This window comes from Salvelinus fontinalis, chromosome 20, assembly GCF_029448725.1.
Source record: "Salvelinus fontinalis isolate EN_2023a chromosome 20, ASM2944872v1, whole genome shotgun sequence".
NCBI lineage: Eukaryota > Metazoa > Chordata > Actinopteri > Salmoniformes > Salmonidae > Salvelinus > Salvelinus fontinalis.
In genome coordinates this window covers 13,285,743-13,299,001 of record NC_074684.1, presented here as the reverse complement: position 1 = coordinate 13,299,001, position 13,259 = coordinate 13,285,743, and the positions used below count along the sequence as shown (strand labels likewise).

The following is a 13,259-nucleotide window of genomic DNA, read 5'->3' as shown; positions in this document are numbered from 1 at the left end:
CAATACACTCAGTCACTAAAAGAAATAGGCGTCCTTCCTAACTTGTTGCCGGAGAGGAAGGAAACCGCTCAGGGATTTCATCATGAGGCCAATGATCACTTTAAAACAGTTACAGAGTTGAATGGCTGTGATAGGAGAAAACTGAGGATCAACAATATCAGTAGAACAATTTCAGTAGTTACTCGACAATACTAACCTAATTGACAGAGTGAAAAGAAGGAAGCCTGTACAGAATACACATATTCCAAAGCATACATCCTGTTTGCAACAAGGCACTAAAGTAATCCTGCAAAAAAATTGCAAGACAATTACCTGAATACAAAGGGTTATCTTGCGGGCAAATCCAATACAACACATTACTGAGTACCACTCTTGTCACGCCCTGACCGTAGAGAGCTTTTTATGTCTCTATTTTGGTTTGGTCAGGGTGTGATTTGGGTGGGCATTCTATGTTCATTTTCTATGTTTTGTATTTCTTTGTATTTGGCCGGGTGTGGTTCTCAATCAGAGGCAGCTGTCTATCGTTGTCTCTGATTGAGAATCATACTTAGGCAGCTTTTTCCCACCTGTGTTTTGTGGGTAGTTGTTTTCTGTTTTGTGTCTGCATCAGACAGAACTGTTTCGTGTTGCTCCATTTTATTATTATTATTTTTTTTTTTTTTTTTTTTATTTCACCTTTATTTAACCAGGTAGGCTAGTTGAGAACAAGTTCTCATTTGCAACTGCGACCTTGCCAAGATAAAGCATAGCAGTGTGAACAGACAACAACACAGAGTTACACATGGAGTAAACAATAAACAAGTCAATAACATGGTAGGAAAAAGAGAATCTATATACAATGTGTGCAAAAGGCATGAGGTAGGCAATAAATCGAATAATTACAATTTAGCAGATTAACACTGGAGTGATAAATCATCAGATGATCATGTGCAAGAAGAGATACTGGTGTGCAAAAGAGCAGAAAAGTAAATAAATAAAAGCAGTATGGGGGTGAGGTAGGTAAATTGGGTGGGTAGTTTACAGATGGACTATGTACAGCTGCAGCGATCGGTTAGCTGCTCGGATAGCAGATTTTTAAAGTTGTTGAGGGAGATAAAAGTCTCCAACTTCAGAGATTTTTGCAATTCGTTCCAGTCGCAGGCAGCAGAGAACTGGAAGGAAAGGCGTCCAAATGAGGTTTTGGCTTTAGGGATGATCAGTGAGATACACCTGCTGGAGCGCGTGCTACGGGTGGGTGTAGCCATCGTGACCAGTGAACTGAGATAAGGCGGCACTTTACCTACCATAGCCTTGTAGATGACCTGGAGCCAGTGGGTCTGACGACGAACATGTAGCGAGGGCCAGCCGACTAGGGCATACAGGTCGCAGTGGTGGGTCGCATAAGGTGCTTTAGTAACAAAACGGATGGCACTGTGATAAACTGCATCCAGTTTGCTGAGTAGAGTATTGGAAGCTATTTTGTAGATGACGTCGCCGAAGTCGAGGATCGGTAGGATAGTCAGTTTTACTAGGGTAAGTTTGGCGGCGTGAGTGAAGGAGGCTTTGTTCCGGAATAGAAAGCCGACTCTAGATTTGATTTTGGATTGGAGATGTTTGATATGAGTCTGGAAGGAGAGTTTGCAGTCTAGCCAGACACCTAGGTACTTATAGATGTCCACATATTCTAGGTCGGAACCGTCCAGGGTGGTGATGCTAGTCGGGCGTGCGGGTGCAGGCAGCGAACGGTTGAAAAGCATGCATTTGGTTTTACTAGCGTTTAAGAGCAGTTGGAGGCCACAGAAGGAGTGTTGTATGGCATTGAAGCTCGTTTGGAGGTTAGATAGCACAGTGTCCAGGGAAGGGCCGGAAGTATACAGAATGGTGTCGTCTGCGTAGAGGTGGATCAGGGAATCGCCCGCAGCAAGAGCAACATCATTGATGTATACAGAGAAAAGAGTCGGCCCGAGAATTGAACCCTGTGGTACCCCCATAGAGACTGCCAGAGGACCGGACAACATGTCCTCCGATTTGACACACTGAACTCTGTCTGCAAAGTAGTTGGTGAACCAGGCAAGGCAGTCATTAGAAAAACCGACTGTCTCAGTGTTCAGTTTAATTAAATATCATGAACACTTACCATGCTGCGCTTTGTTCCGATCCTTCTCATTCCGACAACGAACGTTACAACTCTATATTTTCAAGCATAATGGTGGCTGCATCATGTTATGAGTATGCTTGTAAACGTTAAGGACTGGGGAGTTTTTCAGGATAAAATATAAACTTAATGGAGCTAAGCACAGCCAAAATTCTAGCTTTCCATCAGACACTGGGAGATTAGTTCACCTTTCAGCAGGACTGTAACCTAAAATACAAGGCCAAATCGACACTGGAATTGCTTACCAAGAATTGGCTGAGTTACAGTTTTGACTAAAGTCTACTTGAAAATCTATGGCAAGACCTGAAAATGGTCATCTAGTAATGATGAACTACCAATTTGACAGAGCTTAACTTCTACTTGCACACAATCCCGGATCCGGGAGCACCCTCATCAGTAAAAAAGCTGACTAGCATAGCCTAGCATAGCGCCACAAGTAAATACTAGCATCTAAATATCATGAAATCACAAGTCCAAGACAACAGATGAAAGATACACATCTTGTCAATCCAGCCATCATTTCTGATTTTTAAAATGTTTTACAGGGAAAACACAATATGTATTTCTATTAGCTAACCACGATAGCAAAAGACACAACTTTTTTTTTTCACAATTTTTTTACTGCATAGGTAGCTATCACAAATTCGACCAAATAAAGATATAAATAGTCACTAACCAAGAAACAACTTCATCAGATGACAGTCCTATAACAGATTTATTGTATAGCATATGTTTTGTTAGAAAAATGTGCATATTTCAGGTATAAATAGTTTTACATTGCAGCCACCATCACAACTCTCACCAAAGCAGCTAGAATAACTACAGAAACCAACATGAAATACCTAAATACTCATCATAAAACATTTATGAAAAATACACGGTGTACAGCAAATTCAAGACAAACATCTTGTGAATCCAGCCAATATTTCAGATTTTTTAAGTGTTTTACAGCGACAACACAATATAGTATTATATTAGCTTACTACAATAGCCAACCACACAACAGCATTGATTCAAGCCAACAGTAGCGATAACGAATAAACCAGCAAAAGATATACATTTTTTCACTAACCTTCTCAAACTTCTTCAGATGACAGTCCTATAACATCAAATTACACAATAGATATATGGTTTGTTCGAAAATGTGCATATTTAGCGGGACAAATCGTGGTTATACCATATGAATAGTAGCCAAAATGCAAACAAAATGTCGGGAGAAATCTTGGGAGAGGCACCTAATCTAATCAATAACTAATCATAAACTTGACTAAAAAATACAGGTTGGACAGCAAATGAAAGATACATTAGTTCTTAATGCAACCGCTGTGTTAGATTTTTTAAATTAACGTTACTACGACATACAGCGTGCATTAAAGAGAGACCGCACCGAAATTAATGGCGGAATAATAGTTGAACATTTTTCAACAGAAATATGAATTAACATGATAAATAGTTCTTACTATTTGATGAGCTTCCATCATAATCTTGTGCAAGTTGTCCTTTGTCCAGAATAATCGTTGCAGAACAATATCCAGAACAATATACTGATATAAATTGATATAACTCGGTTTAAAATAACTACATTATGATGTTTTTAACACCTATATCGAATAAAATCAGAGCCGGATATATCTAACGCCTATAACGAGAGCTTTCCGAATGCAATCCTGAGGTCTGTCTTGCGCCATGACGAACGTTGAAAAGACTGCACACCCGGTTCCAAGAGCTTTTATACGGCCCCAGATCTACCTAGACACCCCATTCCAATTCTCACTGCTTACTGACATCTAGGGGAAGGCGTATGCAGTGCATGTCGACCCATAGATTACATGCAAATTAATAAACTGACCTTGGAACAGAGTGCCCGATTTCAGATTTCTCACTTCCTAACAGGAAGTTTGCTGCAAAATGAGTTCTGTTTTACTCACAGATATAATTCAAACGGTTTTAGAAACTAGAGAGTGTTTTCTATCCAATAGTAATAATAATATGCATATTGTACGAGCAAGAATTGAGTACGAGGCAGTTTAATTTGGGAACGTTTTTTTACAAAGTCGAAATGGCGCCCCCCTATTGAGAAAAGGTTTTAAAGTATTTGTAAAAGTATAATGGGCAAATGTTGCACATTCCAGTGAATTACCCAGAAAGACTCACAGCTGTAATTGCTGCCAAAGGTGCTTCTACAAAGTATTGACTCAGGTGTGTGAATACTTATGTAAATTAGATATTTCTGTATTTCATTTTCAATACATTTGGAAAAATTATATATAATTTGTTTCACTCTGTTATTATCGGATATTTTGTGTAGATGGGTGAGAGAATTTTAAAAAAAAATCAATTTTGAATTCAGGCTGTAACACTACAAAATGTGGAATAAGTCAGGGGGTATGAATACTTTCTAAAGGCACTGTATATCCACACACTCAAAATTTGGGAATGGTTAGGGTACATTGGTTTTAGACCATGCTGCCAAATATGCTAATGTGCCCCCACCAGCACATTGCCCCTACCTACATCTCAAAGTGCAGTGAAAGTATGGTAAACAACAATTCATTTTACAACAATAAAACCTTAATTCAACTGTAAAAATACTGTATTTTTACTGCAACTCAGTAGCTGGTAACTTACAGGTAATTGTTTACAGTGTCTGCCATTCGCACATATACTATATACTATAAGTATAACTGTAGAACCTGCAAATGGTCTACCTGGAACCAGGGGTTTGTAACGACTCTCGTCGTTGGTTGAAGGAGAAGAGGACCAAATTGCAGCGTGGTACGTTTCCATATTTATTGGAAACACTTAACAACACGAACAAAACAATAAACAGAAAATGAAACTAACGACGCTACAGACCTGAACATGTGAACATACAGACAACGAAGAACGCAATGAACAGGAACAATCACCCACAAACAAACAGTGAGAACAGCCTAACTAAATATGGTTCCCAATCAGAGACAACGTAAAACACCTGCCTCTAATTGAGAACCATATCAGGCTAGTAGACAACCCTAAACCAAACATAGAAACACATAACATAGAATGCCCACCCAGCTCCCGTCCTGACCAACTAAACAAGACTGAACAAAGGAAATAAGGTCAGGAACGTGACAGGGTTCTTCGTGACAGGGTTGGAACTCAAAAGACTTCCCCTACAGGGACAAATCAAAGCCTTCTACATGGCTCCCCAAAGGGTTCCCCCATTAGGGACAAATTACATAACTCTGTAACCAGAGAGTTCTTCATGACAGGGTTCTATGTAGAACCCAAAAGGGTTCCCCTACAGGGACAAAATGAAGAACCCACGAGGGTTCCTTGGGAGAGGGTTCTAAAAAATCTAAGGGTTCCCCAATAGGGACAAATGACGGAAAATCTGTAGGTTCTAATCTTTTAATAATCTTTATCATACTCTCCAGCGGTGTATTAGGAAATTCAGGTTACTGGCAACAGAGGTTGGCTCCCAAATAGTCAGTATTTTGCTGGGCTGCAAAACCACGGCCATCATTATCCTATTTCTCAGCACACTGTACTGCAGTTTCATTTTAAGAAATGTTTTAGTGTCTGCGTTTTTGCATGTACACTGATTGATTGATTAATCAATTATTGTATATTTTGCTACACAAAGATAAATAACATCCATTCTTCTAAACTAATCCAATTGAACCCGTTACTGAAATGGTTGTTCTGGGTTAGGTAGTCTCATTTATAATTTTTTTTTATCCCTGGCAGTCATTCTGAATGCAGATTGTCCACTCTGGCTGAATTCCAATAGAAATTAAAGATCACTTTAGAAGCCAGCATATTGTGACTTGATGCTGATTTTGCTTTAGTTTATGCTGATCGCCAGTGTCCAAGACACAGCGAAGGCTTGTTATAAAATTATAAAACAGCTAACTATGAATGAACGACAATCCCCGAATGTCGTTCCTAACAACATTTTTTTTAAAAAGTGAAATCTCTTTGCATTTATCAAATGGCACTGTATGGATGCAGGAATTATTTTAGAGTGGAATAGCCTAGTAGTTGGAATAGTTTGTAAGCCTCACATGTAGCAAATTATAATATTAACTTCTGCAGAATTAAGTGTTCCTCGCAGTAAAATTATAGACCGTATGTACATTTTGTCTTGGGAACAAGAGCTGAGAAACATGATTTATTCCTTTCATAATCTTAAGAGAATGCGATTGCGTGTTTAGGGACCTGTTGTGTACCCTAAACGTGCAATTTCTTTCAGCAACATAAAAGCTGACAGTATTTCATTTTCAACCACATAAAATACACCTTCCTAATATTGAGTTACACCCTCTTTTGCCCTCAGAACAGCCAGGGGCCTTAATCGGCCGCTTATGTTGCTTATGCCTGGAGCCGGCCCAGATTATACTATATTTAGAAAGCATATAAGTCATTCCAAGCCTTATTCATACAGTTTTGTTGAATAGGAAATACATCAAATGAAATATGTAATATTTTCATCCTATTTGTACTGTGTACTTAAACTTGTGTCTTCTAAAGTGACTACACCTCAGCAATTTATATTTAAAAAAATGACCAGAAAGGTTTAAATCTTTCTTAGAGTATGCAGCATTACTAGTAATTGTTTACTGCCCTCTCATGATTAATAATTACTTTTGGGGATTACTTACATTACATTTTAGATTACATTTAGTTATATTTAACTGGTTAACTCCTGCGACCTGTACAGGTTTCCTTGAAGTGCGTTAATGCAATCAGTCGTAAAGCAATACAAAGCCTATATTGTACTATGGAGAGGAATAAAGCACACATAAAAAGCCTGTTGTAATAAATGCCTGTATATAGAGGACCTTGAGGACTAAAAGTAAATACCCACTGGGTAAAAACTAAATACCCACTGGCGGAATAAATGTTGTTTCCACGTCATTTGAATGAAGTTACATTGAACAAATGTGGAATAGACGTTGAATTCTGTGCCCTTCCAACGTTGTGTTCATCAAGTTTTTCAGGGCCAAATCCCAATTTGAGATTTTGGGGGGGTTTATTAAATCATGCATTGATATCAGTGAGAAATGTGCACAATGCGTTTTCAAAGAGTTGATCCCTGATTGATTGGAAACAGTACAATCCTTCCAACAACGTTCCATACAGTCTTGGATTCATTGAGGAAGCAATATGGAACAAACTGACAATAGATCATATTCAATAGTACAATTTTATTGAAAACTAAAAAAAGTCAGCAGGTTGCAATTTAAATTAGTTCAATGCACAATATATATGTATATATTTATTGTTTTGGTATGTGATGCATACACTGTGCAACAACCTTTAATTACTCAAATATACATTAATGGCTTGTTCCAGACACACAACAACATTTACTCAACTCAGACTGGTAGCATATCAACATTTTGTTTCTTAATATTTAATCCTATAAACATACAGTATGTTATTTACTCTGTACACACGATAAACAGTCAAGAAGACAAGTCTTAAATACTGATATTTACATTCATGCTATTTTTGTTATACTTATTTTGTACATTATAATACACAACTATGTTCATGTAGCGGAGTTAACCGTAGGTATGGGCTGTAGGTATAGACTATGCAATGAGTGTGTCCAGTATGGTTTCTTTTTTAGCATGAAATGAAGAAGGAAGGACAGCTTGGACATACAGACAGTTAGCTTTGTGTGCAAGATGATGATCTATGAGCTCTGTTATCATTGTATTTGACTCTTCTTCTGATATGAATACATGTTTGATTTTAATGTATGTTGAATTTCAGCATGTTAACCTATTATGACCCACTTCCCTACAGCCCACTAAAGCTGTGTATCCTTAGGGAGAGGGGGATTGGAAGAATCACTATTCAGAAGAAATATAACTTTTTGATCTAACCACAGGCAGATCATTCGTCCCAAAAAAATTGATACACGTCAAAATGTTCCCAATGTTTACGTAGATTAAAGGGATAGTACAACCAAATTACAAAATGACATGTTTGCTTGCTAACCTTCCTAACTGTAATCTGTTTGCTTATGCATCTACTGAACAATATCGGCTTACAGCATTTTCCAATCAAATGCAATATTAGCAATGACTTCTAACCAAGTCAATGACTTCTCACCAAGTCATTGAGCTACACAATCCCTTTTGGAGACTTTGGGATGATTTGAGCATGACATTTAGTTCATGATGATATCGGGTACATTGACTTTGAGGAATAATCAACCATGTTAGCTACTATGCTTTTAGGAAACACACCTTGAAAACAATGCAGTACCAGACATATTGTAGGTGGAGTAATTTACTGCGGTAGCTATTAGGGACCGTTCGAAAATTACTGCATGGGAGGGGGGGTCCAACTCGAGACGTCATTATTATTATTTTTTAAATGCACCCCCCTCCCCAATGTAAAACATATTTTCACATGACCCTCCCCTTGTAATTGAAAATAATTAAATACCCCCACCCCTTCATTGAATTAACTAAAAATAATGATTACAACCCCAGTAATAGTGACAAAGTAGGCCTACCTCCTTAATACCATCAGGGGGTGTATGCATCTATCATCGTATTTGCAGGTCAGATTAAAAAAAGTTCCTTTATAAAAACATTTCATGCAATTCTAGTCAATGTACATGACTGAAGATATTAGCAAAATATATTTTTTAATATCAGTTTTTCTGAGCTAATAGTCGTCGGGCCAGAACACAATATCATAGCAGCCCAATTCATAGGCCTACACTATTTTGAACACCATTTTGAACGCATCTGTTTAGTACATCACTAATTCAATGACAATAACAACCTCATGTAGATAAACGGCTCTATTCAATCTGCATCGTGGAAGTTCAGCTTTACATCGTGATTGAAATTTAAAGGCAATGTTCACGGTAAACTCTGCATTCGTCAGCTCAATCGAAAATCATCTTTACATTTCTATCGCAGAATCTGTCACGCTTCAGCGTTACAGATTGAATATAGCACAAAATGTCACTAGTGAATTAGTTTTGTAGCTTATGTCTATTTATCTGTGCGTTAATTGGGGAAAAACAGGTAGCCTACCCTACTTTTTATTAGCTCAAAACAATCAGCTTGGTTGCAAGAGAAACTGTCGCTCCCCAAATGTCCCAAAAGAAAGGCAGATTTAGAAAATAGAAGTTTCAGGGAAGAATGGTCTGAGAGATATGTATTCAACTTACCACATTTCTCCGATGCTAAACCAGTGTGTCTTGTTTGCAACTAAACTGTCGCTACTTGCAAATAATTAAATCTAAGATGTCATATGATTCTAAGCATTGTAGCCTACTTGCCACCCCAGACAGAAAAAACCCAACAAGAGAAGGTCACAAGCACATCCCTAAAAACTGCCTGGGTTTAAAAATCTTCCCTTTTAGAGAAAGTGAATAGCTCAATTGGTAGCGACAGAGTTACACATTGTAGGCCTATTAGATTACTTCCCAAGCAAAGAAAAAATATATATATTCTCGGCTATAAAACTTCATAGCTCAACCTCTGAATGACAGAGACAACCCAAAGAAATTCCCCATATGCATCGGAGTTGCGTCTTTGGGCATTTTGCAGCTTGTTTCTAGCATAAAGCATCGGGGAGAAAAACATTGTTATAAAGTCACTTTATATATGCAGAATCCATTTTAATTTATTAAAAATCTTAAGCTAACAAGGTGTATGATTTTTGCCAGTTTCTTTAACAAGAAAGTAGGTTATGGCATTCCCTCACATAGGCCTGCCCCTTCAATTCGAGCACTGGTTTTAACTTAACAGACCAAGCCATTCACGGACACAGAGGTATTTAAGGAGTGGTGACACTATTGGTGGAATTGGCCGACAAATCTATGGATAGCTTTTAATTTCGTCTGTTAAAACAGGTAGGCCTACCATATATTTCTTAAATAGGATGAAATAGGCTTCAACACAAAGATCTGTTGTTGTTAGTTAATTAGTTGAAATGAATTACTCAATTCAGCATAATTTCATCACCATGTGCTGTCCACCTCCTGATTGATTGCACCGTGGCTTCCACTTCAGGTTTCTGCACCACAAAGCTTTCATGGAAGCACTCGAAATCTGGCATATTCTGGAAAACATGTTGTTTTGTGGCCTATGGAGAGGCAAATATCAAAGGTACGAGTGTGACGAATATGAGCCCAGAGCCGACGGCGGCAACCAATGTGGGTACTGTGGCGTAGGCTAGTGTATAAGGATGGGTAAAGCAGATGGGTAAAGTTTGCTAGGATGGAATAAATTATATAAGAAAACCTGCAAAACAGCAAATGTAAACCAGGGGAAAAATGCAATACCCTCCCTTGTGCCAAATAAAAATCGACACAACCCTTCCCAAAGCAAAAAAAAAAAAGTTACACCCCCTCCCTTATTTTGGAGCGCCCCTCCTGCGCAGTAATTTTATAACTGTCCTTTAGATATTTATCCAGTAGACTATTAGGGTAGAAACTGCAGGTTAGCCATCAATGAAATGCTGAACCCTGGCTTTGTTAAGGGTGGAAAGCCCATAGGCAAAGCTAACACCCAAAGCCTTCAGTGCATTTAAGGTGTAGGTCATTAACCCAAATCCAGAAGACTGAATCCTGGAGCCAAACTTTACAATAGAGACTTTGACAAAAGAGAAAAACAAGTACAGAATGCCTTTTTGGAATGCATTTTTGGGGGAAACATATACTTACAAATAAAAATGAAAAGGTTAATTCTACCTTTCTTAAAGGTAGACTCAGCAATATTGCATCACCATACACAGCGGGGCAATAACAAACGAACAAACTTAAAAGACTGCCGCTATTGGCTCTTCCCGATTTGAGCCCCCTCTTGAGGCATGCCCACATTTCTGTAAGCAGGAAGTCGCTCCGCTGTGCATCATGATGTCATATTGCTAAATCCACATTAAATATAGCCCTTGTAGAAACTCTTTGAGTCACACATGTGTATTTCTATGGGCTGAATTCTCTCATTGATTAATATAGCCTAGACATAGTGTAGTACACATACTACAGAAATTCAAATGTAGATCTGCGTCGGAAAGCACTAAACAGAATCCATAACTGATCGGCATTGGACACTCTCATGTCCTATTTTCATAATAAGGAAACAACCCTTGGGAACATATCTCATATCCTTTCAAATTGCAGTCAGAGACCAAAAGCAATACACTGAACTCTTCACGATGACAGTTCTTCTTTTGTCCTATTTTGGTGTACAGACCACTGCAATCCTTGTCCATCAACATGGTTTTGTGTTTCAAGGAGAATGTCAATTAACAAAAGGCTGATTTGTGCCTTAGTCATCAGGAAACCTTCAGAGGCAGGAGAGGAAGGGGAAGGGGGGGAATAAGACAATGAAATGTAGAGAGTTGCGGGAAGTGCAGAAAGAGAAAGACAGAAATCATTGCATTCAACAGAAAGTGCATGCGATTTTTTTATCCTCTGTATTTCGTGTCGCTTCTGTCCACTTAGGGGTCTCCAAGGTGATGTATGGACTTACAGATTTGGCCAATGTGCTGGCAGCTGTTATCGAGTACCCGCTAGACATCGAGTCCACTCTAGACGAGCCATCCCGTTAAGGCTTCCAGTGCTAAGCCCTCAAGCCCTGCGTGTGAAGGAGTCAGCTACTGAGTTCCAAACCCGGATTAATATCTTTATCAATGCTATTCTCTTTCACAGACCTATTTCGGCCAAGCTCTCTTTCATATATTCCCACAATGGCCTGAAGCATGATTTGCTGTTGGATTGCAAGTTCATACTCTCCCTCCTACCAGCCCCCCTGCCTTCTCAAAGTCAAGGAGGGCTTCTTGTCATTTCTAGTGGTTTGGGGTTGTGGTTGCCGTGATCCTTCTATCTGGGCACTTCCTACACCCCTGTGTTGTTGGTGTCCACCGTCTTCTTGCTGCGCGAGCTCATGGCGTACTCCCCTCGGCTTGTTCCATTCTCCTCCTTCCGTAAGGGTTTCCTATGACACAGGTGACAAAAATAATCAGATGTCAACATGTGAACACTACTGCTCCTGTGATTACATCTGATGCATACAGTTGTTCTATGTATTGCGCCTGTGTCCTTTAACTCCCTTGTTGGTTCATTTGAAATCAATTGACTCTGAAGAGTATATCCACATTCATGGTAGAGAAGACAAGGATTGGCCAACGGATTGCAAGTAAAAAGTGAAATGTGCATGCACCCTCCACAAGCTTCAAAGCATTTATGCTTACTACACAAGTGGGGAGAATATTATTTTGACTACAGATGGATACAATGAAGCTAGCAATCTAGCTAGATAGGTTCAAATTGTTTACAATTACTTATAGCTATTAGCTTACTATTACTGCAGCTACAGCAGCTAGCTAGCCTGCCAACTTAGAGACATTACTGTGCAGCCGTATTCATCGACCAGGCTAAGGCTTTCGACTCTGTCAATCACAACATTCTTATTGGCAGACTTAACAGCCTTGGTTTCTCAAATGATTGTCTCGCCTGGTTCACCAACTACTTCTCTGATAGAGTTCAGTATGTCAAATCGGAGGGCCTGTTTGCAGCCTCTGCCACCTCTGGCAGCCTCTATGGGGGTGCCACAGGGTTCAATTCTTGGGCCGACTCTCTTCTCTGTATACATCAATGATGTCGCTATTGCTGCTGGTGATTCTTTGATCCACCTCTACGCAGACGACACCATTCTGTATACCTCTGGCCCTTCTTTCACTGTGTTAACTAACCTCCAGATGAGCTTCCATGCCATACAACTCTCCTTCCGTGGCCTGGACGGTTCTGACTTAGAATATGTGTACAACTACAAATACCTAGGTGTCTGGTTAGACTGTAAACTCTCCTTCCAGACTCACATTAAACATCTCCAATCCAAAATTAAATCTAGAATCAGCTTCCTATTTCGCAACAAAGCATCCTTCACTCATGCTGCCAAACATACCCTCGTAAAACTGACCATCCTACCGATTCTCGACTTCGGCTATGTCATTTACAAAATAGCCTCCAACACTCTACTCAACAAATTGGATGCAGTCTATCAGAGTGCCATCCGTTTTGTCACCAAAGCCCCATATACTACCCACCACTGCGACCTGTACGCTCTCGTTGGCTGGCCCTCGCTTCATACTGGTCGCC

General features: G+C 39.3%; 1 protein-coding gene across 1 annotated transcript in view; it reads right to left on the bottom strand.

Moving 5' to 3' along the window:
* Positions 1-7,306: 7,306 nt before the first annotated feature.
* Positions 7,307-13,259, bottom strand: part of prima1 (proline rich membrane anchor 1) — a 63,671-nt gene continuing 57,718 nt past the window's right edge. The window contains exon 4 of the mRNA XM_055872451.1: positions 7,307-12,096. Within this exon, the coding sequence (XP_055728426.1) occupies positions 11,997-12,096 (100 nt within the window). The 3' untranslated portion in view covers positions 7,307-11,996. The remainder of the gene's footprint in view (positions 12,097-13,259) is intronic.